The sequence below is a fragment of the Homalodisca vitripennis genome, chromosome 1 (genome assembly GCF_021130785.1).
Source record: "Homalodisca vitripennis isolate AUS2020 chromosome 1, UT_GWSS_2.1, whole genome shotgun sequence".
Taxonomy (NCBI): domain Eukaryota; kingdom Metazoa; phylum Arthropoda; class Insecta; order Hemiptera; family Cicadellidae; genus Homalodisca; species Homalodisca vitripennis.
The window spans coordinates 236,685,077-236,712,974 of NC_060207.1; the positions used below are offsets into that span (position 1 = coordinate 236,685,077).

Genomic DNA, 27,898 nt, shown 5'->3' on the forward strand with positions numbered 1-27,898 from the left:
CAATTATTGCTGCGGCTGCCTTGTTTCATAAAGTTCAATTGTTCACTGGTTTTGGTCCTGGTCTATTCGTTCTCACTACAGCCTTCCATCTTGACACAAACACAACGAAAACACCAAAAACATCTGCACGGTCGAGGGTTGAGTAGTGCGGAAGGGGGTGCTAGCCCGCTCCTACCCCTCCCCCCCTAACGTCAGAGGTAACAGTTCTCCACTAGTTTTCTACAAGTTGCTTGCGCAAAGCGCGCAATAAATCTTCTACTTTTAATTTTTTAATTGTCATTTTCTTTGATATTTACCAACACTCCGCGGGAAACCAAAATTTAGTGGAAGACACAAAGGTTATCCACAAGTGGAAGACAGATTAAGTTGCTGTATTTTGAAGAAAAAGCAACAAATTGCCGCAACTAGTGGAAAACTGTGGTGTAAACCCAGCTTAACGACATTATCAGGAATCTGGACATAACACGTTTCCTCGGATAAACGAAAATTCAAATGTCTTTAGAAATCAAAATTATTTGTACCCAAATACCACTAATATACATGTACCCAACATGACACGCACATTTTGACACACGATATCAATCAATACACGATATGATAACATCAATTGAGTGTCGAGAGCCGACTAGATCGGCTTTTCGAATATTAGTTATTCTGTTACTAAATGGCATTGTACTTAGTCTCATTTTATACATAACGAATCCAATAAACATAGATTATCTACCTTGCTTTGATTTGTTACAGCTGGTAAAATCTATTTGCCCAATATGAGATAAATTTTATGGGAGTACAGATTTTAAATATTTTGCACTAATATATAATAACAGTCATATTCAGTATTACAAATACTTATTTGTTTCAAACTGGTAAGTTATACTTGTTCATGCTTACATAGGGAGCCGATGATAATAAAGTTATATAGAAATGTATTAAGATTAAAAAAATTAGAAGTTTTCTTTATCGACCCGTAAGGAAATTAAAATTTAAAATGTTATTTTACAAATTTAAAGACATTTTTTCTTTCAAATAAATATTATGTCACATATTTGACTTTTCCCCAACACAATAAAGCAAAAATTATCTCATTATGTGTATTCTTGAACAAGTTATGAATTATTTTGTGGAAAACTACATAAATACCAACTACACAAAAACTTACAACTCAATAAAACAATCAAAACTAAGTTATAGAGATACTTATTTTTTTCATTTGGTACGTTTGTTCCTATGCACATAAGGAACAATAAAAAAGATCCATGCAAATAAATTAAGATTATAAAATTACAATTCTTGTATTCTAAAATCTTAAAAAATTTCAATTTGTTTTTTCCATTTTTTATTTTAAAAATTTTAACATTTTTTATCATTACAAGTTATAGTCTATTCCTCCGCTACATAATAATTAAAAAAAATCAAAAAGTCACACATTATTATGTTGAACACTACACAAACACCAAAAGAGTGCTTAGCACTGACAGCGCCTCCCCATCAAAAGTGCTTGGCACTCAAAGGGTTAATTTGTTAGAATAGCTCAAAAGTGCTTGGCACTCAAAGGGTTAATTTTTTATGATAGCTCGACAAAGTCATTGAACCCTATTTTATTGAGCACCTTTGTTGACGGAATCAAATTTTAAAATTACATATTAAGCACAGGCTTTCTAACGTACCACGACAGCGTTAGAGGTACGAGTAAAGTTTCAATGTGATCGGCAGGTCACAACGATGTGACATTGTCACGGTCTGACAGTCTCGTTGTCAATGGCGTGACGTGTTGTGTTACCAAGTGGCAGTGGCACAGATACTGATACCGCATTACAACAGTACGACAGTTTTACATGCAACACTCTACAGATTGTTATCTTCAGCGGAGGCGGAGTTCTCAAGAGGGCCTGTCAAAACTGTCTGACATTATAATAATTTTGTTTTTGAATCTACTAAATTAAACAAATAATAGAGAAAGAATTATTTATTTATTGGTGATATCTGCAATAGTTATGTATACGTAGCCTACATCCTCCAAAATTCTAATACGGGGTGGAAAACCACTGAAACGAAAATTGCGATTGGTCGAAAGGTGAACACTATAACACGAATCCATGTGATAGGCAAGGGCGTAGCTAGCGATGGGATCCAAGGGGTCCGGACCCCCTCCCCCAAATTTTTAATTTCTGTAACTACTTATTTAGCAAACTAATATTTTTTTAATAATTCAGTATTACTGAAATGTACTGCTGAAAGATCGATCTCAACATTGAAACGGGTCAAGAACTTTTTAAGGAACAAAATGGGTTCTTTCTCTCTGTCCACTACGGGTAAATATCAGTATTCTGGACCCCCCATAACATTTTTTTCCTGTCTACGTCCTTGATTAGAGGTGTTCTTTTCAATGAAGCGAAATTTTCCAAAAGAAATCTTGCCTAATTTCTTTTCACTAAGGGGAAATATCAGTTCCTCCAGAGCAAGTACTAGATATGATGGCTCAGAAGTCAAGAAGAATGTTACTTTTGTAAAACTTCTTTTACACATTATCATTTCTCACTGTGGATTTGTATACTTTGCACTGTGTTTTGCAGACACCACAAGCCTCTTTTTTGTAATTACATCACTATACAAGTCTAATCAATTTCAATGATCAATCCTACACAGCCTACTAAAGCAGTGCCTCCACAATATTATGAATACAAATCGCCAATACAATCTGTATAGAGACGTAAAAACATTGTGCAAAATTCACTATATTGCTTCTTTTATTTGAATGTTACACGTGGGAGACCCCCACTTTCATCTAACCCCCTCCCCCTAAAATGTGTTCCTGACTACATCCATGGTAGTAAGTATAGGTATTTTACCAGGACCCTTCTAAAAATCGTGTCTGCCCGTCTGTATATTGTAACAGGTCAAATTACAACATTTGAATATTCGCGGGGAATTGGCAGACTGTGACGTCAATGAATCGGCAGACTGTGACGTCAGTGAATCACATGTTGTCGGAATTGAGATTTATTTAATAACGAAGAAATTTATTGAACTTTATTCGGGAAAAGATTTGATTAATTAAAATGAAGTAAACATAACCAAAATTCGTGTTTTACAAAAACATTAAATAGAATTACGCAGAAAAACCAATTATTGTGGTATGAATGACTTGTATATTGATGACGTCATAAAGCACATGTTGCCAAAAATTTAAATAAAAAGCTTTGAAAAAATAATAAAAAGAAAATAGAAAAACTTAAATTGATTAACTATAGTAAACGTAATAAATTTCGACAATTATAAAAAAAGAATTAAATTAAATTTATTCGTGAAGACGCTGATTTGAACGAGAGAGGGGATGAGTATTGTTTTGAGTCGGTATCCGTCGTTTTATACGGAGATTCGCTCTTCTTTCACCAGACTCGAAGCAAGGAGGTTGTGTTAGTTCTCCTGGGATAGTAATGATCTGTTGTATAGTATATTGAAATTTAATCAAGGATGGGATATTGTTTAGACTTTTAAAATTATCAAAGCACTGCAAGGTGAGTGAAATTATAATATGTGTTGAGAGTGTGACATTTAATAAATTAATCAGGTGGTCACTTGGTTTGACTTTCTTTAAATATCCCTTTTATAAAAAGTGTGGAGTGATGTTAAATTTTGTAATCATTACTTAACATATTTTGGAACCCTGACATACACACAGACTTGTCTCTGGTGATAACACCAGAAACGTTCAAATCTAATAATTTTTGAGTAATACCGAGGGAATACAGCTAGCATTGGGCAAGATGGCGACCGATACCATGATGAGCAACATGGTACAACAACGTGCCACTGGTGACAAGGGGCGTACAACTACATGGTGAGTCAATAACTTTAAAGAACTGACTTTCAGCAAATTATCGCAAGTAAAGTGAAGGTGACACACAGCAAATTGGCGTTATAATCTGCCACTCTCATCAAATTGACATCACTTCAAATCTGAAATACATCAATATTTGATAGCTCTACATAGAAAAGTCTTATAAACTCGAAACTTGGCACAAGAGAGAGCACTAATAATTTTGGGGTCAAAAGGTGAAGGACATTCCGTCCGTCCGTGTGTTTGTCCATCTGTGCGTTAACTTTAAATGAAACAGTTGTAAAGACTTGAAACTTGTTGCATAGGTTTTCTCTTGGTCCACAGAGGAACTGTAAAGAGTTAGGAGTTATAAGGTTATAAGAGTTATTGGAGTTATAAGACGGACATAGGCTGTCCGTCTATCTGGTTCGCCCATGCGACAACTCTTTCATTGCTGGTCCTTTAATAATCCGTTCTGTCAGTTTATTCAGTTCCCTTATCTTTTTATTACAAATATACTAATAAAAGTATAAATATGTATAAAACACATGAATTTAAATTTGGCCATAACATCCTTGGTTAAATTAGTGCAGTCGATGATTTCTTAGGTTTTTTATTCCTTAAAATGTTAGTCACAGCTCTGGTACCTTTCCGTTTCCTCGTGGCAGAAAAATATAATAAAAGATCTATTAGCTGTCCATGAGGAATTTTAGAGGTTATAAAATAGAATTTGGGAGCCATTTTTATATTAAAACCTTTAAATTGTCAAGGCTATGTATGATACTGAAATTTGAAAAGCTGATCCAACCAAAAATCAATTGCATTATCTTAGTGTTTGGCGTAAGCGTACCTTAGCTCAGTTCGGATCTCATTTACCGTAGATGCCTCCTGTTAAATTAAAGTTATGAGACATATAGAAACTTTTGAACTGAGGTGGTTTTGAGCTCTAGGAATTCTTCGATGAGGATAGAATACAAAATGCAAATAAGGCTGATTTTCTATACAAAATCCACTTGATAAAGCAATAGGAGAGGAACGGCACGAATTCAACTATCTTAACAACTAGATATACTGCAAACCTGAAATGTGATCAATTTAGAGAACCCCAAAACAACAACACTAAGGCCCACTAGTCACTGCCTTCTATTGTTTGACTGCTTGCAGTTCATAGCCGTAAGGTCCACAATACGTCTTAGGTAGGGTGGTGCCACAATAAAGAGCGAGCCACCCATTATACGAGGAATTAAATGGCCCCAGCGCTGTGAGGGTTGTATGGCAACTTAGGGTCGGGTGATCCTGTTCTTGCCTCAACACAGAACTCTTGTGTATGGCCAAGAGCACTCCTCTACCTTCTCTCATCCATCGTTGAGTTTGCCTCAAACACACTACCAAACTAAATAAAACTTGCATTTGCATAAGATAACAATATTCCTACAGCGAGTATATTACACGTGTGTTATGTATGATTGATTACTATTCGCATTACCAAAAGTCTATTTTAACACATTCGTCATACAATTTCGCAGTTATCATACTGTCAAGGAGGGAATTTTCTCTCTGTTTGAATGCCGCAGACAGTTATTTATTGTTAGTTATGGCAGGATGTTCATGACAAGCTCTGACCAACACATCCACAGTGAATCATGAGTTCGTGGTGTTTGTGGTTTTGTCCATACGTGACTCCTTTCTGTTCCAGAAGAAGCGCACATTCAGACAAAGACCGCGCCGAACCAATCAGACTACAGTATAAACCAAAACATGGTTTAGCTCAACTCTCGTGTAGTCTTTTCAGTTGAAGGTCTCCTGGTTTATTGTTGCAGGAGCAGTATAACCAGACGTCCGGCTCTAGGAGGACATGTCCTGCTTTTTAATGCTTGTCCACCTGTCCTCCCGGCTTTTCAAAATTATGTAAAATGTCCGGCTTTTTGGCGGGCGCTTAAATGTTCAAAAATAGTAGCATCACGTTAGAAATTCTTCTAATTTCCGAAGTCCCCAAGATAGACCACGAAACGTTGTTGCAGTCCACACATAATGCCATGGCATGTGTTACATTAATAATTTCTTGCATATGTCAGTTACTATTTACTAATAATAATGTAATGAATCAATAAAATAAATTCCAAATATTTCCAAAAATTATATTTTTAAGATCATTCTAAAAATGTGGGTTCAAATCAGTTATAATTCTGTAAGAGAAAATTCTAACAATAATTAATTTAATCTTATATTAACACGTACAAATTAATAACCTCAAATAACTGTAAGAGAAAATTCTAACAATAATTAATTTAATCTTATATTAACACGTACAAATTAATAACCTCAAATAATACGAGTTCCTTTTATATTTCTATTTATATGTAAAAAAAACATCCAATTTGAGATTTTTTCATTGCAAGCAATACATTACTAATTTATAATGTGCGTTTTTTAATAATGTACAAACAAATGTTTTTCGCAAAGTTTATAATAATTTTAATACTGTCCTTCTTTATGCTTTAATGTCCCTCTTTTTCACCCCCAAAACTCACCCTTTTAGGAATTTGCGTCTTCTCACCCTGTAAAAGCAGGTGTCACTGCTCTTTTTGGCACCAAACCTCTTACACTACACTACGACGGCATTCTTTCCTACCGCATGACACAGACGGTACATTTCTGACAAGGTCTTGTTACCTTGAAGTAAACCAAATCTTTTTTAGAACCTCTTCCTGGACAGGGTTCTCCTTCATACCATGAACTGACAACTGATTTCTAAAATGCCACTTTATTCTTTTTTTAATATTATTTGTTTACAACAAATTATATTAAATTACCTCAGTACGGTTTTAATAACATACCCACGAGTTAAAAATATGAAGTAAATATGTTATTTCAATTACAAAACTTTATTCCCCGCATTTCAAAAGCTTCTAAAAGTATGACATCATAAGTGCCAAATGCAAAGGGAAGTAGATCAAATCATTTTAGAACCTCTTCCTGAACAGAGTTCTCAATCATACAGTATTCTAAAATGCCAACATATTCTTTTTTAAATTAATTGTTTACAAGAAATTATATTGAGCTATCTCGGTATGGCTTCAATATAATTTACCAACGTGTTAAAAAATATGGAAAAATATGTTATTTCAATTACAGAATGTAATTCCTCGCATTTCAAAAGTTTCTAAAAGCATGACATCATAATTGTTACATGGAAAGTGGAGTAGGCCAAATCGATTTTAGAACCTCTTCATGAACAGGATTCTCTTTCATACTATGAATTGACAACAGTTTTCCAAAATGCCACTATATTCTTTTTAAATTAATTGTTTACAACAAATTATATTACATTACCTCAGTACCGTGTTAAAAATATGATATAAATACGTTATATCAATTACAAAATTTGATTCCCCGCATTTCAAAAGTTTCTAAAAGTATGACATTATAATTGCCACACATAAAAGTCTTTACTACAAGCACTCCATTTTCACACACACAATGGTATGTTTTTCGAACAAATGACGGTTACAAGTGTTCGAAAAGTGATAAACGGCGCTGTTTTACACAGTGCTCTGGCAAGGCACGTTTGAAGGTGCAGAGTAAACTGAGACCAATCGATTCAGGCGTCGACGACAGAAAGAAAGAGTAACGAGGTGGGAAGTAATTCCAAGCCGCCAATTTCTCGAGCTTATCTCTCTGCTATCGATTAAAGGCCGGTCCCAGGACGCACGCAAAGGGCGAGTTACAGCGCGGTCTACGACCTTTCGCACCGACACGCGTGTACGACCCGACGGTTACTACTTACAGCTCTGTTGATCGCCCGACTCAAGACCATATGCCGCCGGGCAAAGTGTTAGTGCCACTTGCGAAGGTTTTTGTCAAGCCATCTGCAGAGTGGCACATGGCCCCTTAACACCGCCTCGTCTTCCTTCATCCTTCCGCAACCCATTTGCATATGTCTTCTGAGAGTCGAACTGTCGTACATTAGATAGGCCATTATGCTGCAGCCAGGCTAGGCGATGTGACTTGTTTATAGCACTGATAAGAGCACATTATTTGCTCTCTTATGGCTCCGAACTGATTGGCAGTTCTCACGATATAGAGTTATGTTTAATTTTTTTTCTCTTAGGACAAGAAGCTTATAAATGCCACTTAGTCCTGTAAGAAACAGTGCTGCTTCCTGAGTGACAGGATATTCAGGATGGGTAAGGTTACGTGGTAGGGGCCGCCTCCTATCTAGATCCATGAGGAAGAATTAGGGCACTAATCTCAAAGCCATGTCCCCCCGGAAGAATGGGAGGCCAGCTCTGAACTAGCCTCTCCAGTCAAAGCAGGCAGGGGGTGGCACACCCTTGTTGAGGCTAGCAAGAACCTCTGATGCTTATGGAACGAACCCCACCAACTCCAAAACTCATCTCCCGCAGTAGACTAGACCTATCGACTACCCTTGCACCCCAGAATCTCATCATTTGCGGTCAGTGATGTGCCGCTCCTGGATATCCATAAGGTTGTCCAGATGCAAGTGACACATCGGTGTTTGCTGTACCCAGTGGTAGGTTGAACTGGAAGGTATAAACCAGCCAGAAGTGATCCCTGGTGGGTAAGAGTGATGTGTTACACCACAATGTAGTCAAGCAGAGATTGACTTCTAAGTCAAGGACGTCCACTAGACACATGCTGATTGCTGACAATCTGGATGTACGGCTCGGAGGCTCTGCTCTAGACGTAATCGTACAATCAAAGTTCTGATTTCACATTTAACTGTACAGTGTTGAAGTTTATTATGGACATTCTTTACCAATAAGTACTATCAATACAAGTTCAATTCATTCATATACGTGTAAAAGCAGTAGGCGAAGATCAGATCCTCTCATTCTAAAATGTCAAAAAACGTAAGACATTCTGCAACGCCTTCAGTAGATAACAGATTAGGCACTACCTATTACCAGAGAAGTTTTTTTTATAAACCTGTATGATAAAACCATTGCTCCTAACAGCTGATTAGGGATCGCTATACTTTCTCCATTGCAGCTATAGGATGTACAGTATACCACTAGTTGCTGTATACGAGCAATTTATATTTAGTACTCAATCGGAACGGAATTATCGTGCATATCAGAACCCTAGACGGCCACAATTGATTTACTCAATCTAGCTTTCTTTGTCAGTTTGTGTCGGTGGAAAAACAGGTTTTACAACTTTCAATGTTACTGTATGAATGGCCAACATTCCCATAATGCCGAAGATTATCTATCATACACACATTGCGTAACTACGCCGTACTATACAACAAGAACTTAGCCAGGAGAAAAATTGGGGAGGGGAGGTTCCCAGTTAGCCGAAATGGTCCCTTAGTGGACAGAGAGTAAGGCCCCATTTTGTTATATAAAAAATGCATGACCCGTTTCTTTGTGGAGAACGATCTTTTAGTAGTAAATGTCAGTAATACTGAATTATTTAAATAATAATTATGAATAGAATAGAATAGCTTTATTTCTCTCAAAACATCACTAATTACATTTTGTGAATATGTAAAATAAATGAACTTAAAATATAACACAAATATTGTCTAAGTTATGTGAAGAGAGAGCCCTCACATGAACTAAGCCTGTGTGTGAGGGCTGAGTTGAAATCAATAAACAATATATATATAAAATACAAATAAACAAAAGTTACTGAAATTGAATACAAAATAAATTAAAATTAATAATTCATTACTATAGATTAGAGTGTGTCTCAACCGAATATAGTATTTAATACAATCAAGGAAAGAAATATCGAAATTGATCAATATAGACTAATTGTACATACTCTAAGCAATATTGGATTGACTCACACACTCATTTATTCTCCTAATACCCCTCCCCCTTGCAAAACACTCATTCAAATACATACGCACGTACACACACACACACACACACACACGCGCACACACACACACGCACACACACACACACACACACACACACACACATACACACACACACACACACACACACACACACACACCACTCGTGCAATACTAACTAAATTCCTTTTTTTTATTTATCCTTTGTATAAAACCCCACACATGCTAGCACACTCACGCATATCCACACAAACCAACAATTTTCTTTTTTTACGGTGTTTTGTTAGTTAAATCAATCAAACTTAAACATTCAAGGTCTTTTAAAGAAAAGGAAAACGACTCAGCTATTGTTAAAAATTGTATACAGACGTAGTTATGGCACTAGTATTTTCCCTTCCTGTTTCTACTAACCATTTGCATACTTTGTTTTTATACAGTTGAAAACTAATATTTTCAATATTTCTTAGCTCATCAGGAATATTTTGGAAGAGCACGTGAGCTATATAATATGAGTTTGTTGTGTTGATTGTTTTGTAGATTTTTGGTGTGTATATACCTATACTACTTTGAAAACGTGTAGAATACTTATGGTTTGCTGATTCTAAAAACTGAAATTTGTTTTTAAAAGCGTATAACATTAGTTGTTTTACATAAAGTTGTCTGACATCAAGCACTTTAAACTCAGAGTACAACAAATCTGAAGGATATCGGATTGGTTTCTTTAACGCGGCTTTAATTATAGATTTTTGAGTTATTTGAATTGGTTGAATTTTTGAAAGAAAGGCCCCTCCCCAAGAAATTATTCCGTATTGTATAATTGATTGAACGTAAGCATAATAAACAGTTTTAATTTGGGAAAAATTTAGAATACGAGATAAGTTAGAAAACATAAAAATACACTTGCGCAACCTGCTATTAATATATTGAACATGTCTCCTCCAACTTAGCCTATTGTCAAAAATAACCCCTAAATATTTATATTCCCTCACCTCTTCTAAGGGCTTGCATCTACATGGAACTCCAGTGCCCTGAACACATGTATGTAATGTTAAAACCATATCCACTGGGTCACTGATAGCCCGAAGTGAAACAGCCATGTGTTTAGTTTTTGATACATTAACCGTCAGACGGTTTTGGTCAAACCACTGTTTAACAACACGGAGTCCTCTCTCTGCATTTAGGTAAGTTTCATCCCAATTATTCCCTTCAAAAACTAGCGCAGTATCATCAGCATATAAGTAAATACTACAGTTATCTAGTTCAACTTTGCTTAAATTATTTATATAAATTAAAAACAAAAGAGGTCCTAAGGTACTTCCTTGAATAACTCCGAAATCAATATTCTTTAGATCACTTTCTGCCCCGTTTATAGATACCACCTGCTGTCTGTTAGAAAGATAGCTTTTAAACCAACTTAGGCTCTTACCTTTAATACCAACAAACTCTAGTTTTTTAATTAAAATGTCCCTGTCTAAAGAATCAAAAGCCTTAGCTAAATCAATAAAAACCATTAGAGAGCGCTTGTTTATGTTAAGATTATCATGCAGCTTATGGGTCAGTCTGAGAAATACGTCATTGACGGTCAGATCACCTCTGAAGCCAAATTGGTTTTCAGATATAATTTTATTTTTGAACAAATATTTAGAAAGTTGTTTCCTTACACATTTTTCGATGACCTTTGACACAACACTTAGCAATGATATAGGCCTATATTGACAGCAATTCCCCTTCAAACCTCCTTTAAAAAGAGGGATTACTTTAGCAAATTTAAAACAGTCAGGAAAAACACCTTCTAGTAAACTAGAGTTGACTACTTCCAACAAAGCTTTTTTAATACATTCAAAGTTAGTTTTAATCATGTCTGCAGCTATTTCATCTATACCAGGTGCTGAACCTCCCCGCAACTCCCTTACACAATTTGCCAACTGTTCCTCAGTGACAGGCTCTAGCTGGAACTCTGTTTGTACCTGATACCTCTCATCATCAACTACACAGTCTACCGTCGGGATCTTATTGGCTAACTCTTCTCCTACTTTAACAAAATAATTATTTAATTTGTTTGCAACTTCCACTGCTAAACCCTCCCCACTACTATTAGCATGACTAGAAAAATGTTCAATTGGAAATTCCCCATTTTTACTTTTTTTACCTACAAATTCCCCTATATGTTCCCAAAGTTTTTTTGGATTGCCTACTGATTCATTTATTTTATTTTTATAGTAATTATCTTTTGAAATTTTTAACAAATTACTCAATAGATTTCTATAATTTTTGTAATAGTTGATCAGATTTCCGTTGAAAGGTTGCTTCTTAATTGTTTTACTAATTTTATCTCTGTGCCTAATTGACTTAATCAAGCCCAGAGTTATCCACGGCTTAATTTTAACAAGCTTATTACTGTACTTTTTAACTTGAGTGGCAGAGTCTATTATATTTTTGATTTTTTTGACGAACGTAGAAGAGCATTCACTTGCATTAGTTGAATTGAGAACAGTTTCCCAGTTTTGTTTTAAAAGGAGATGTTTTACTTCAAATTTATTAATAAATTTTATATTTTTAAAATTATTTTTAGATTTATTTTTACCAACCGAAACCTTCCATTCCACAGCTGTAGCATAGTGATCAGTTACCCCGGTGTCAACAACCAGTGAAGAAACATTGTCGGTTACTTTTAAATTAACAAAAATATGATCTATACATGTATTTGTCTGTGGCGTGACCCGAGTTGCTTTTGTTATACAAGGAGTAAACCCAGCCCCATACAGAACGTCTAAATAGTGCTCTGATACAAGTGTTCTGTTATCTTCCAAAATACAACAGTTGATATCTCCTATCAACCAGTGCACACAGTCCCTTGACCGGCCTTCATAGTATTGTTCAAGGTCACTGATAAAGAGTTCAAGGTCCCTATCTGTAGAAGGACTGCGATAGACAGCAAGCACAGAAAACTTCTCTCTACCAAGCGACATGTCTAAACACAAACTAGTAGCACTATGCAAACCAACTTCTGACATAGATACGTTTAACTTAGAACTAACATAGCAGATAACCCCGTCATTCTGATTCCTTTTATTTTTATTACAAAAAGTATCAAACCCCTGAAGCTCTACCAAATCACGATCCTCTGAACATAACCACGTTTCTGTTAAAACTATAATATCAAACTCAGTTTTGATTGTACTTAAAACTACCAACAAATCTTCGAAATTTTTGTTATAGCTCCTTATATTTAAATGAAACATTTTTAAAAAATTCCCAAAACAAAACTTATTTGAAAAAATACTATCAATCACACTTACACTCTCACACTCCAGACATTCCACATTCCTAAACTCATTCAAAACATTTAACGAATCACTCATCTTATAATACACACGTGCCTCATTCGCTCCGCCTGCCCTACCTGTCATTGAAATCCTATTTACAGTATATCCTACATAACCGTATCGCACTACATTGTAATGCAAATAAAACTAGCCAATGTTTGAAAAATCCTAAATACATAAAAAATAGCGTTACCAAACAACATAAACATAGTTAAAGATAAAATCCTTATATAGCCTTCAGTATGTAAATAAAGAAATTAAGAAGAAATTAAGAACCCCTAAAATAATACTTTTTAAATTTATATTATAAACACTTCTTGGTTATTTAAGTTTAATGCAATTTTTACCATAAGTGCATATATAACTTAAACATTCAAAATTCACTCACGCAACGTTCAACCATTCCTTCTCATTAAGCCTATGTTTATAAAACAATTCCGAATAATAGGAGTTCAAAATATCCAATTTAATGCAATAATTATTAGTTACATACTCAAGAGAGACACACAATAAGTGTTAGAAAGAAATAAAAAATAAAATATCGATTTGAGCACTAATATGCATAAAATACAGAACAAAACCATTTATAAACTTTGATACAAAACTATCAACATCCTATCTTAACTAATAGGCCTATTTTGCTATAATTAATTAATCAGTAAATTTTTTTTTTTTTTTTTTAAACTCATGATAACTTGTAAAGTTATTATTTAAATAATATAAAAAATTATATCCAAATCGGTAAATATCAAAGTAGATCACCAACATAGGTTTTATGTAAAATACAAAACAAGGAAAGCCCTTTAAAAACTTAATTAAATAAATATTATTACTTAACGTATATTTTATTTAATTAATTAGCATAGTTTAAAACCTATAATAACTTTCAAAATCTCTTATTAATTCATATAAGATTTATTATACAAGTAGATAAATATTAAAATTGGATGTATGTTAAGCCATCATATAAAGCCTACATAAAATGCAAAACAAAACCCTTTTAAAACTGTTTACATAAATATTACTGTTTTAACTTTTACATAACTTTGATTAATCATTATATTTAGAAAAATTCATTAAAACTTGTAAAAGTTTTTGTTAATTTAATATCAACGATTATTTATTTAAAACTATCTAAGAAATTCGGTTTTAAATTAAGTACTTAAAATTTATGAAAATACTAAATGAAACGTAAGTGTTTTAAAGTAATATAATATAATTAAATAATAAGGCATTGCAGTACCATACTTGCTACATACTTTTAGAGGAGCACAACTGTTCTGGAGGTGGCGCATCCCTCACTATGGTAAATTGTCCACGGGGGCGGCAACCACAGGCATGTTCGTCATCTCACTCATCGGCGGCGTCCTGACGTCGATCTCATCCAGCGACCAGAAGATCCTGATGGCGTAGGAGTCTTGAGTCTTCCTCACAAACACCTTTCCCTCCTTAACCCAGGCGTAGGCAAGACTTCCACTTCGCACCAGACTCTTTGCCTGTCTCAGAAGCTCCCTGTTGTGTTTGGTGAGATGTTCGTTGATGAACACAGGCGCCGGGGCGAATGTTGCCAACACGTCGGTCGTCTGTAACCTATTTGTCTTCACAGCAGCCAGCCACTCAGCTTTCGTAGTTCTATTGACGAATTGAACGATGATGGTTGGCGGGAACTTCTTGTTTCTCGGCTGTGGCAGACGATGTGCGATGGAGATGTCTCGTTGTTCATACCTCACCTTGAGAGCCCGAGCAACCTCCCTCAGCACCATGTAGACATCTTCTCCGGCTGTGACAGGAATGCCCCGGATCTCGAGGTTCTGGAGCTTCGCATGTTGCTCCATCTCCATGACCTCCCACTGCAGATCCGACACTCGTCTTGATAACTTCTCGTTGGCTCCCATCAGCTTATGACACTCTTCTTTTATCTTAACATTCTCTTCTTCTACGGCAACTAATTTAGCTCGAACTCCGTCCAAGGAAGTCTGCAACGTAGTCATAGAAAGTTGCAGAGCTGTGAAGCTAGCTGAGTTGTCCTTGTTACTCACGGTCATTTGGTGCTAGATGCTCCTCAGTAGCTCCATAACAGTGACCTCTTCTTGCTCAGATTTGGAACCTCCAGAGCCAGAGTCCTTAGAACATATTTCGCATCGCCACGCAGTCCCAATCGCAATCATAGCACTCAACTTAGCAACAGTACGCACTCGGCAACATGCGGGGTGGAATTCTGCGCAACATTGAACACACTTGACTATCTCAGTCGGAGGAGAGATACTTTGCTTGCACTTATAACAAACCATTGTGATGGTTAACACACAACAATATATGTAACACTACTAGGAAAAAATATATATATGTAATGAAAAGTGTTTGCAGAACACACAAGGAAATATTAAATTACTGCCAAGCACTGAAACTCACAACACGAGCGAACTGGCAAGGCAGGCAGGGCGGGCAAGGTACACTAGCGGAGCGGCTTATCTATAGTACCTTCCAGCTCGGCGGCCTGATAACAACTGAAAATTGTTCAATTATCGTTTACTAAAAAAGTAATTGAAAATTTTGGGGGGTCCGAACCCCTTTAGACCCCCTCACTAGCTACGCCCTTGCTATAAAAGACACCATATCTGATCATAATAAGTTGAAACAGATCATAAACAGTTGAAGAATTTGAAAATTGGGGATCGAGACCCCTAGGACCTCCTCGCTAGCTACGTCCTTGGTATAAAAGACACGATATGTAATCATAATAAGTTGAAACAGATAATAAACAGTAAAAAAAATTAAAATTGGGGGATCCAGACCCTAGGATCCCTCACTAGCTACGTCCTTGCTATAAAAGACACGATATCTGATCATAATAAGTTGAAACAGATCATAAACAGTTGAAAAATTTGAAAATTGGGAATCCAGACCCCTAGGACCCCCTTGCTAGCTACGTCCTTGCAATTCAAGACACGATATCTGACCATAACAAATTGAAAGAGAATCTAGGTCAAATTATTTAATTTCAAAGAAAATAATGACAACCTCGGATTTTCTGCATATTTACGTGAACGGATGACACGCGTTGACAAGGCTCAAAGAAACTTAAACAAGTTATGTTAAACTGTACGTTTCTAAAATGAGCAGAACTCCACGAAAAAAACAAAATCAGGTTATTAGTGTTAATTCCCAGCATGCGCTACAGCCACAACTGTCATTCTGAGATCCGTCATGTATATGTGCATCGATTCATGCCCATATGTGCGCAATAACGATTTCAATAAAGCTTAGCCCAGCGATCTCGTATCGCGGACTCGTGTCCACTTGAAGCCCACTCATTATGGCTGTACAGTCACTGATAAGCAGTTAGATACTCACGTACACTGACACGGATGGCTCAGTATTCTGCTGTACGCTGCACAGAGACGGGAACCGCACGCCCAGCTGTTTCGGCTTGTGTAGTGACCCTGACGCGTCCCTCGTTATGAGTAATGCGCGACGTTATGGATACAGCGCACAGTCCGCGCGTCTTTGTGCGTCCAAGTCCATGTCCATGAGTGGACCTTGAACCGGTGCGCGGTGCGGCGCGTGCTCCACAGAGCAGAGATGACTCATTCTCTTCTATATAATTCTCGTTCCGCGCAACCTATATGACCCTCTTTATCTATCATCCAGGTGATAAGCGTGTCTTATCTAATCCGCGCCTTACCAACGTCTGGCAGTGCCCTCGGTGTTTGGGGCTCAGCTCTGATACTGTGCACAGCTGCACCATCCTTCCTGGCCTGTTTCCTGAAACGTGGACGGACTTCACGTTATATAGGGTTAACAGTTATCATTCGGCATATCTGGCGTAACACATTGAAATAGTATCAGCTACACTGTATCCCGCGGCGAACCGTTTACGTATCGTGCACTTGCAGGTGCACTCTTTCAAAATTACAGATTTCACTCATTTTTTCGAATGCTTGCAGGTGAACTCTTTCAAAATTACAGATTTCACTTATTTCTTCGAGGACTTGCAGGTGCACTCTTTCAAAATTACAGATTTCACTCATTTTTTCGAGTGCTTGCAGGTGCACTCTTTCAAAATTACAGATTTCACTCATTTTTCGAGTGCTTGCAGATGAACTCTTTCAAAATTACAGATTTCACTTACTTCTTCGAGGGCTTGCAGGTGCACCCTTTCAAAATTACAGATTTCACTTATTTCTTCGAGGTCTTGCAGGTGCACTTTTTCAAAATTACAGATTTCTCTTGTTTCTTCTAGATAGGCTACGTTATTTTTAACAATTCTTAATAAAACATGGCCGATTTGCTGAGTTGATAGTAAATATGTAAAACATATCGTAATGTGTTGAATTTCAAGTTTGTTTATTAACTTCCAAGTATATTGTTTCATTTCAAAAATTTGTTTGTATTCTTCAATGCAATAAATCCTTTTTTTAAATTAATTTTTTATCCAAGTTTTTGTTCACCGATATTTTTGTTTCCTCAAACAGCCTGTAATAGTTATACGGGAAGTGACATGCAAGCTCCTTGTGTCTCTGAACCCTTTGAACCCAAAATAAAACTTAAAGCATTTTATTCATTGTGGCTATACATAAAAAAATCAGGAATGTCCCGAATTATAAATCAAAATTGCCCGATCGAAATTTCCAGGATTCTTCCATTGTTAATAGTGTTGTAACATAAGTAACAATATCAAAAGACGCACTTTCGTAGACATAATGAGTATTAAACTCTATACTATTCTGAGCACAATCGCAGTTTACTTTTTTCACAAAACTGCTAACACTTAGTTAATTCTAACAATGAAATAATTCATAAAAATGTATAATTTGAAATTATTTAAATATTTTCGATTTCCAGAATCTCCACAAGTGTTATTAAAAAACGTTAACATATACCTTGTAACCTATGTGACGTATTTATTGTCAACTGGTCTTTATTTCCACAAACACTAATTTCACGTTAAAACACCGAGATTTTTTTTATCGATTGCTATTTCAGTCGAAACTCTCAGTATAAATCATTCTAAGTTCTCTAATTTGTTAACAAACGTTCCTTCGCAATCTCTTTGAGTCGATAAGTGTGAGTGTGATAAATACTAGTTTCATTTTCTATTATTTGTATGTACTGAATACGATATGATACAGTATATTTGTTATTTAGCAATATTACGATTGGAAAGAGAAGTGTATTGCAAACATACACAACTGTTGTACTGTATACTGAGCATTACTTTACATGTACAAGTCCGTTGTAGATAAGATATCGTGTCACAATTACTGGGAAGTATTTCCATGTTCTTCACATCTACTTAATACCAAGTTGCCAAACCATTAATGTCCATCTTATTTCAATAGTGCTGTGATTGACAATTGCCGGACAGTTCAGTGTATTCACCTGATGTCCTGGGTTTGATTCTGGTGAAAGCTAATCCAATTACAACGGTTAAATATTTTACTTTACGGTTCCAACAGTTTAAAAGAATTAGTATCCAAGGATTAATTCAAAATGTCTTTCTTACGCAAATACATTTTCCCGTCTACCTAATAATAATCGTTCTTTATTTTCCTCACCCTTCTGCATATATACATGAAAATGTATAATTTCATATCAACCCGAATACCCGTCTGTACTTAGAAATAAACTCTCACGTAATAAACACAAAAAACTACATTTTCCCTTACATTTTCAATAATAAATAAAAGAAAATAGCCAGGAAAAATTTTTGAGGAGGGTCCAGACAACTGTTATTTTCCTGTAGTGGACAGAAGAGTAATGTCCCATTTTGTTCCTTAAACGTTCTCCCGTTTCTTTGTCGAGAACGATCTTTCAGCAGTACATGTCAGTAAATCTGAATTGTTTAAATAGTAATAATCTTTTACTAAAAAAGTAATTCTAAAATTTTTTAAATTGTTGGGTCCGGACCCCTTGGACCCCTCCGCTGGCTACGTCCTTGAATAAAAAGCATATAGAGAAATCTCCAGGCCTAGCCTTATTGGAGAATCTTTTGCTAACTTTACCGCATAGGTGTAATAATACCACGAGGGATACGTAACGCAATCCAAAATTGCGATCTTTCAGAAAATTACAATAATTAGAATAGGAAAAGAGGTTGGGAAGTGTTAATTTTAAAACCCTTCAGTACAATAATTAATTTAGCCTTTCTCCGGGGGAAAAAATGTTAGGCCTATACTTGTAATGCACAATCGATGCAATTCATTCGTTATCCTAGTTTCTTTTTTTAAAGAAGATCCCTGACGGAACCGGGTCTCGGCGACCTATCTCACACGCTAAACACCTCACTTAAAACATCTACCAAATTAAAATATACACCTCTATTGCATCGGAAACAATTTTTTACTATTTTGGTAGTATTAGAGCGAAATAAAAATATTTTTTTTTGTTTTTGTGGATTGTGATAACCAAAAATATGGAGAAAAACACAGTTTAACTCCTCATTATTCAAAAAATAGTAGTAAAACAATTCTTTACAGTATTTGTTGTATGTCCCTTAAAGAATAGCATACTAATAATACCGCCAGACCCGGCTCCGCCAGGGACCATCTTTAAGGAAAACAAACTATAGGTGGAGGAAGACGCTTACATTATCTTTCTCACATGACCTCGAAATGTACGTTGAAATCGTAAGTATTCATTAATTCAATTCTGTACGCGCGGTGAATGTTTCGTAGTGTTTGTTTTCTTCTACAACTGTGTCTATGGACAGGTAGAATGTTATGTTGGTGGGGGGGGGGGGTTTGCCACGTGCCGGGAGAACTTAGGATTGCCGCACATTTGGATCAGTTCCAGGCGGCAGCGGGAGCGGCATCTCGGTCTGCAGTCGGGGAGGGAACAACAGTAAATCACCATCACTCTGCTGGAGTACTGCTACCTTGCTGGCGGGGCGAATTATAAACAGAACTCTCTACCTGGCACGGCAGCCGAGATGAAAGGGTTGCCACACCGCATCACCTCCCCGGGCCCTATCTATTCATCCTGAACTCGCTGGACTTGGCAGAGTGAATACTTTATAAATAAACCTTGGCTCGTACTCAATATCTCCAGACTTGCCGGCCATTCATTGTGGACGGTTCAATTTTAATGGAGAACACGGAGATTAACGTTTCCTCTCAGAATGAATCAACGTCTCTCCACTTATATAACAAACATCCTTTATTGTTTTCAGTTTCACTTTATTACGCTGTTAATGGAACTGAAATAAATTTTTTTTTTAATCAATTGGAAAGATAAATCAGTAGCCTTTAAGCCGAACAGTGACTGGACCAATGGCGCGGTGTAGTGGGTACGGCGGTTATCGCAAGATAACCGGATCAAACAACGTCGAGCGTGGCTGCTGCTTGGATGGGTGGCCACTGAGCGATCCTGTCCTTGCAAGCAGCCCGCCTGCCCGGCCGTTGGTCGTGGTTCGAACAGGCGGGGAGACCCGGCCGTTGGGTCTCCTTCTTAGTCCTAACTTCCCCTGGTAAAATAAGACATCTTTACTTTACTTTATTTAACTGGTTTTTGGATATTTATTTTGCAGTGGTGTCGAGGCAAACAAGTCAGAGATACATCCATGAGATTCTGATTCAGTAAGGTTACTCCATCAACTTACCTAATCTTACTCTATGTACTTAGACAATGTTGGACCGAATTCTCGCGTTCCAAAAAACATGAACTGCTTGCTACAACTGCTAAAGTTAAGGCAAAGATTATAAATTCTCCTCTCTAGCTTGCTGGACTTAACAAACTGGACAAATATGGGTTAACGTTAGCCATGCAAAAAGAAACAACCCATATCACCCACACAATAGACTTCAGAACTCCGCGACTGCTTCACACACATCGTGTAGCACTGTCGGAATCGAGGGACGAAATAAAACCGCGTGTGTAGATCTGGAGCCAGTTCTGCGGCGGCGAAGGTCACCGTCGATATTCCAGTGTTCCAGTGACCTTGACCGCTCCGACTCCAGCCAAACTTATCATTTGGTGACCTCGATACGGGGACCAGTGGACTCCCGGTCCGTTCCAGCAGTAGGAACACACAAGCATGGTAAGCGCTACAATCGTGTTCACTACCAGGCATTGTACAACATAACAGCAAAGGAAACAGGATGTTTCCGGACATTTGACATTGTTCATTGATTGATAAAAAAATTCAGTAGCACTGATTTACTAATATTTTGTATCACTGATCAATGGCAAATGTCCGGAAAAATCCAGTTTCCTTCACAATCCTTCCATTGTCAAAAAACAAACTTCAAACAAATAGTCACAGCAAACCATTGACGTACCTTGAATAGGATCGAAGAAATTTACGGATCTGGGTATCCAAATTGTAACAGTCCAAATGTCAACGAGAAATAACTGGACAACTCCTGTGAACAAAAGATACATTGAGCAATTCGGTAAATATTGAACGAACATCAAATGCAACAATAAACTAAATTCTGCCAATATAGCGTAAGCGTAATTAACATTCGGTAAGCGTAAGAGTTTTATCTTAAACCACTCGCTACGCAGTACTTATTACTTTCAGTAATATAAAAAAAGTTGGATGAGGAAGAATTCAGATGGTGTAGAGCATCCATTTTGATACCTAATAAAAATATATATTACGAGAAAAATCTATATCTACTAAGAAAAGTAGACTTTCATTAAAGTCGTTCGTGATCACTGCAACAGACCACATGGACAACTCGTTTCCAGGAAATTAAAGATTTGGTTGTATTTTTTCTACATCTCCAGACCAAATTCAAATTTTTAAATTATTGATTTAACTAAATGTTTAGCCCATCCCCTAAATTAGGAAAAATAAAATTTTCACGAAATAACTTATCAAGTTTTTACTATTAATGTCTCAAAATATGTTTCACAAACTGGTACAAACCGCACGTTTTGATTCAAATTCAAAAACTATAAAGGATTCCTTTGTCGCTTTAGGGAAAACACAATTTAAACCACGATATCAATTTAAAAAGATGTAACAATTTTAGTTCTTAGATCTATGTGGCGGTGCCGTGTCGAGCAATGTAATAAAACTTACCCGGTATACAATACGTTGAAAAAACGTTGTTAACAAAATCGAATTATGAATTTCAAAACTTAGATGATACGATTATTTTTTGAAATTTAACATGCAGATTATCTTTCTAATTACAAATTTTTGGTAATTCAGATTTGCTATATTATTCAAACAGTAAATGTGTCATTGTTAACAATCAAAGCGTTCATTGAGCGATTGTTAATCAAGGGGTTGTTAGTTTAAATACCAAATACCATGTAAATGAATCGATACATTCAAGTGTCTTAATATAATATACTGTGGCAGTGGCTATACTTCTTTTACAAATTTAAAGCCTAAGAAGTCAATTACTGCGAAAACTATGGCTTGAAATACATTGCCCTTACGAAAAGACAGTTAGAGGAAATCTAACAAGTTAAAAAAACTTTAAACTGAGCACAGGTTTTCAAATGTTAAATAATTAATTAAATTAACTCCAAAATAATAAATAATTACATGATTAAAAAACGGGTTCAATGCAGAATAACCAAAATAATTTCGTGAATAATGAACCTGGGCCTTTTCCAAAAGTATAGTTACTGTTCTTAATGTAATTATAATTATTACTATTTTCAAAACATGTTTTCTGCAATTAAAAACTTTTACCTTCATTTGATTTTAAAATGTAGTTTATTTGAGGAAATATTGTTGACATTTTACTTTTACCAAGCATTTTCTGTTTAGTTACATGGGTCTAATGATACTTTATTTAAAGTGAAAGGCCTCACAATAAAATCTACCGTACTTTAATATTGAATTGTTTGTTTTAAAATTATTTTTTAAGTGTAGGCTAGTATAATGTTTTGTTAATGAACATTTGAGATGGAGAAAGCAGATGAAAATTAATGTTTGGTCAAGGAAAAATATATATATATATATATATATATAATATATATATTTAACATTTTGTCAAAATTGTCTACTTCGGATACTAAAAATCCACTTCTACCGCAGGATTCTGATCCTGGGTCGACGGCCGGGAGACACTCCCAGACAGTCTGGAGATAATCAGAGAAATCTAGTACCTTGGTCAGACCCATTATGTGTGAGTTGAAAGCGGCACCGACTATAATAGTGAACAAAATTACACCAACGGCCAAGCCCAAGTTATGATTCGATCTCTTTCCTTTCTTGCCACTGCGAAACTGAGTAACCGTTCCGACAAATCAGTCAACTCTCAGTTAGGTACGAACAGTCTCAAAACTGCTTTACGCGAATAAAAATAAATAAGTACGAACTCTGCGTGATTTACACAGAAACACAGCTGTCGCGTGGAAGATGAAGGATATCCAGCCAGGATGGAGCAAACAGTAAAGGAGGATATCCTGCGGTATTGAACGTGAAGTCAACCCCCCCATAACTGCACCTCCCTGCCCAATTATGTAATAACTCAACAGCACTACTGCCGTTGTTCATAACGACCATTCCGCTGTACAAGTCAATTGTGACTGCGTAGTCTGCGTGCACACGAAATCCCTCTACACGATGTTGTGTTTTATTCCGCCCTAAAAACGTGTAGCCCTTTCACATTTAGGGCTTCCCAAAGTGGGCCTACGTTATACATCGAGTACCCGGTCGTCAAAGAATTTCACACAATTTTAATGCATTCTTGACGAAATAATAGGAAGTTTTGTATCAAGTCGGTACTCAATAAAGTACATCAGTTGGGAAACAATATGCGATAAAGAAGGTTCTAGCTCACCATAAAAAACAAATTTATGTAACAACCTCTAATAACGGGCTGTAAATATACATACAGACTCTAGTTTCCTTCTATTCTTCTTCTTTTATCAAGACCTTTCAAATGAGGCGTCACTTAACGGGTCTTTACATTTAAAAATGTTGAGACGTCCCCCCCCCCCACCCAAAAAATCCCTATTTTGGGAAACGGGACAAAGTTGTAACAGTGACTACAAAGTCACTTCTATTTCCTGGAAAGGTGTCCCGAGCTCCATCCCACCATCTTTATCCATCAAAAACTAAACAGAGTGTATCCATACTTTTAACTCATCCTGTACCACATCTTGAAAACGTACCTTTTCTAAATATCTCATTTTACGTATTTCAGTCAATTTATTTTGCCTTGCTTGAGGAATATCAAAGTTGTTCAAACAATCTGCTATGTAATTGTTTCTAAATCTTTGCGAACGTTGTCTTTAAAGTTATTTTGAACGTAATTTGGCCAATTATTTTTGTGTTGCATCATCAGTCGTATTTTCATTTACACTTAGGTACTTCTGTTTACTGCCTTTTGTAAATTACAAATTCTGCTTCGCTGTTTTCGGAGCTTTCATCACTACAATTTTATTTGGTTTTGTGGATGAATCCGAAAAAATGTCAACAATTATTAGCTAAAAAAGGAATAAACAAATATTTAATAATTGTAAATCCAAATAATAATAATATATACGCTCCGTTACAGCTGATTACAGACACCATACTCACAGCCTAGTTGTTGACTTCTGGTAGTTTCAGTAAAACATGCTTTAAACGACATGTTAGTGCAGGTGGTCTACATTACGGTTTGTTTACGTTTCGATAAAGCTGTCATTCTAAAAGGACAACAGGATTTCGGACATTTACAATCGTTATAAGTTAAAAGGTATAACACAACGTTTCGAGGATTGGAATCTATCCTCTTCGTCAGGTGGGGGAAGTATTTAACCCCTGTGATTCTACTTTAAAAGCATATGGGGAACAAACATGCGTGACGTTCCGTGACGCGTGAGATACATACATCCATAGCCCGCCAAAAGAAGTAGTCACTTCAATTAATATAGGCCAGTACAGAAATTGAGGTTACATTATTTTAAAACCTGAAGAAGACAACCACTGGGTTCCACTGAAACGTTCCCCTGGACGGAACAAAACGTGACCTAACAGAACATTCTGACAGACTGATGATGGTTCGTCTAGGAAATGTCACTTATGCAATATATTATTATAGGCCCAAGTGAATGTGAAGGTGCCAACTAGAGTGACTAACACCGCCTGTGACTCAAACATTAGCAGCTCGCAATTGAGTGTCTTGACAATAATTAACACTTCAGCTTAATTGACGCTCCGGGAAACGTCGCCTTGCCTATTGCGCTGGAAACGTTGACCGTTGCGTAATCGCTGGACAGGCGTTAACGCGAAGCGCTCCGTCACTCGATATAATGACGTAGAGAAACAATCAATTCACGAGAGATGGTCATTGCTGTGGCAACAAAAACTGAACCGGCAATCAATTTTCGGATCACCGACTGACAACTGACTGTCCAAGTCACGTTGTCTCCGTACGTCATCTGAATGGAAAGATTGTTTACGTCACAGAACTGTTTAGCTGGACAACAATCAATCTTATTTGTCTCAATTACTCTCAATTTTTAAATGAAGTTACTGGAAAACCACTTATTAGCCCATGTGGTAAAATTTATGGTTAATGTAAAAATATCTATTTTATTTAAATTCAAACACGACAGATAATGTAACTTAATACAACTAACTTATCGATAAGATTTAAGAATTAAGCAAGTTTTGTGAATTCCCGCCATAGTATTCCTGAATGCGCGCTTGGGAATGTATAAATTCCATCACAACTATAGAATTAAATGTTCAACAACTAGACTGATAATTAAAAAAAGGGTTTAAAATATTTTCTTACAAATAATAGGATTTTTTTAAATTTAATGGCTAAATGTTATGAAGTTCATGAAGTTTTCCAAAACAATCATTATACTCATAAGCCTTGAGGTAAATGAAGTGACTAACGATGCAGAAGAAGAGAGGAAGTAAAAATAATTCGGACATTTGCCATCGCCATAGGTTATAAAAGGTAAAACACAACGTTTCGAGGATTTGAAATCTTCGTCGTCAGGTGGGGGAGGTATTAATATATACAAAAATAACGAACAGAAAAAAGTAGAGAACTTTAGTTTTTCTTCTTTACTTCTTTCTGTTCGTTATTTTTGTATGTATTAATACCTCCCCCACCTGACGAAGAGGATAGATTACAATCCTCGAAGCGTTGTGTTATACCTTTCATTACATATAACGATGGCAAATTTCCGAAATCCTGTTATCCTTTCAAAACCTTCCATTGTCAATAACAAACATTAAACAAAGAAAAGTAAGCCAGTCTCGTATTACTTATTTTATTCCTGTTTTGTAAAAATCAACCTTACAACAGAAAATATTGTAGGCTAGTACCATTAAACATATCATTACATTATGGTATTTGAATGTTTGTTCCAGATGTTCTTTCACCTTATAGCTACAGTACTTACTTATACTTATATAGTGATGTAAAGTCCGTTGGAATTTTAATTGCCAGCAATATTTCCAAAATTCATAAATTCCCGGTAAATTATAATTAATTTCCAAGATAGCTCAAAACGGAAAATACTAGGTAAAAGCAGTAATTGTATGGTTAAATCAAACTCTAAAACTGAAATATATTTTTAAATAGAACTATACTTTAAAAAACTGGTAATATAAAAATGGGAATATTGGCAATAATTGGCTTAACAATTACAAATTGTAAAGCTGAAAAACATAAAAGAACAGTGAATTTATAAAAATGTGCAGTTTTTTAATACAATAGAACTAGGTAGTTATGAATAGGTAGTATTAGAACTAGGATGTTCGAACATGAGTTCCAGTATGAAATTACTTCTTTGAAAAATGGTTGATTTTTATGTGCTTGAGTTTTTAATAATGGTTTCGGAATTGAAATCCATTTAGTTCTATAAATTCCCAGAATATTGTATATACAGGAAATTAATGCATGGAATGATAATTCTTGGATTAAAATGAACAAGTTCACTTAGTTAATCTAGTTTTCAGGTTCTTTAACTGTTAAAACATTCAAAATTACAAATTTTCATAAATTCCCAATTTTGGAGGAATCTTCCCAGACCAGAGAAATATTCCCGGCAATATTCCCATTTCATAAGTCCCCCCTCCCCCCCCCCCACTGGCAATATTCCTGGCCCACATCATTAACAGTATACACTTAAAATAATAATATTGACTTATAATGCACTATAATCTTGTTTTAGTTAATATCGTCTCCACAAATAAAAATCTGTTAAAACCCACTATTGCCAACTGTTGTAATGGAATTCTCCAAAGTGATTTGTGTGCGTGTCCACTTAATGCATTAAGCAGAGTTACAAACCGAATTTTACCGGCAATTTTTAAAAGAAATCTTCAGATCCACTGCAACTTCTGGAGCTTGCAGACTGATTTTAAGAGTTGGCAATTAAAAGTCATGGAAAAATCAAAGGCGATTGCCAAATTCGGTCGGCAGGAAAGTCTCAAGCGAATTATAAATGTCCAAAACCACGAATTGAAATTTTAAAAATAGTTGCTATACATTCGAAGAAAGTTTTTTATGCTGCCATCGCATCTCAATTATCCCTTTACAGGATCTGTATAGTCTCTTAAAACTATATTTCACCTCTTAAGTCTAAATCACTTAAGAAGTCGCTACTCTTGTCTGTAACGAAAGTCAATATCCCAATATGTTTAGACAAAACACACGCTGCTGCAGCAAGTAGAATCTCTTCCATCACACTCGACATTTTGTATACAGGGTGTGTCGTAACCTGGCGTGTTCTGATTCGGTCGCAGACAAAAATAAAGCGGACAAACAATGTTCCGCGTTGCAAACACAAATTGCAAATTTCCATCGCCAAATAGCGTCGGCAATTTTCGGTTCACAGTTACGGTGTAAATGTAATTTCACAAATCTATTGTTTTGAGCATTGGTTTGAATTGGGATTTATACAAGTTGTTTAGAAAGTAGAGATTTTAAGGATTTTGCCTTCTGAAACTAAAAATAATAAAAATGATCTACAGAGTGCAGCTAAGGGAGTGGCAGTGGGAAA

At 36.0% G+C, this 27,898-nt stretch overlaps 2 protein-coding genes across 2 annotated transcripts in view; both read right to left on the reverse strand.

Moving 5' to 3' along the window:
• LOC124353158 (CDC42 small effector protein homolog) overlaps positions 1–21,339 on the reverse strand; it is a 63,521-nt gene extending 42,182 nt beyond the window's left edge. Inside the window, exon 1 of the mRNA XM_046803024.1 lies at positions 21,256–21,339. The gene's annotated coding sequence lies outside the window, so the exon portion shown is untranslated. The remainder of the gene's footprint in view (positions 1–21,255) is intronic.
• LOC124355230 lies at positions 14,278–15,021 on the reverse strand. The gene has a single exon (XM_046806274.1). The coding sequence runs from the start codon at positions 15,019–15,021 to the stop codon at positions 14,278–14,280; it is 744 nt and encodes a 247-aa protein (XP_046662230.1).
• Positions 21,340–27,898: the final 6,559 nt, after the last annotated feature.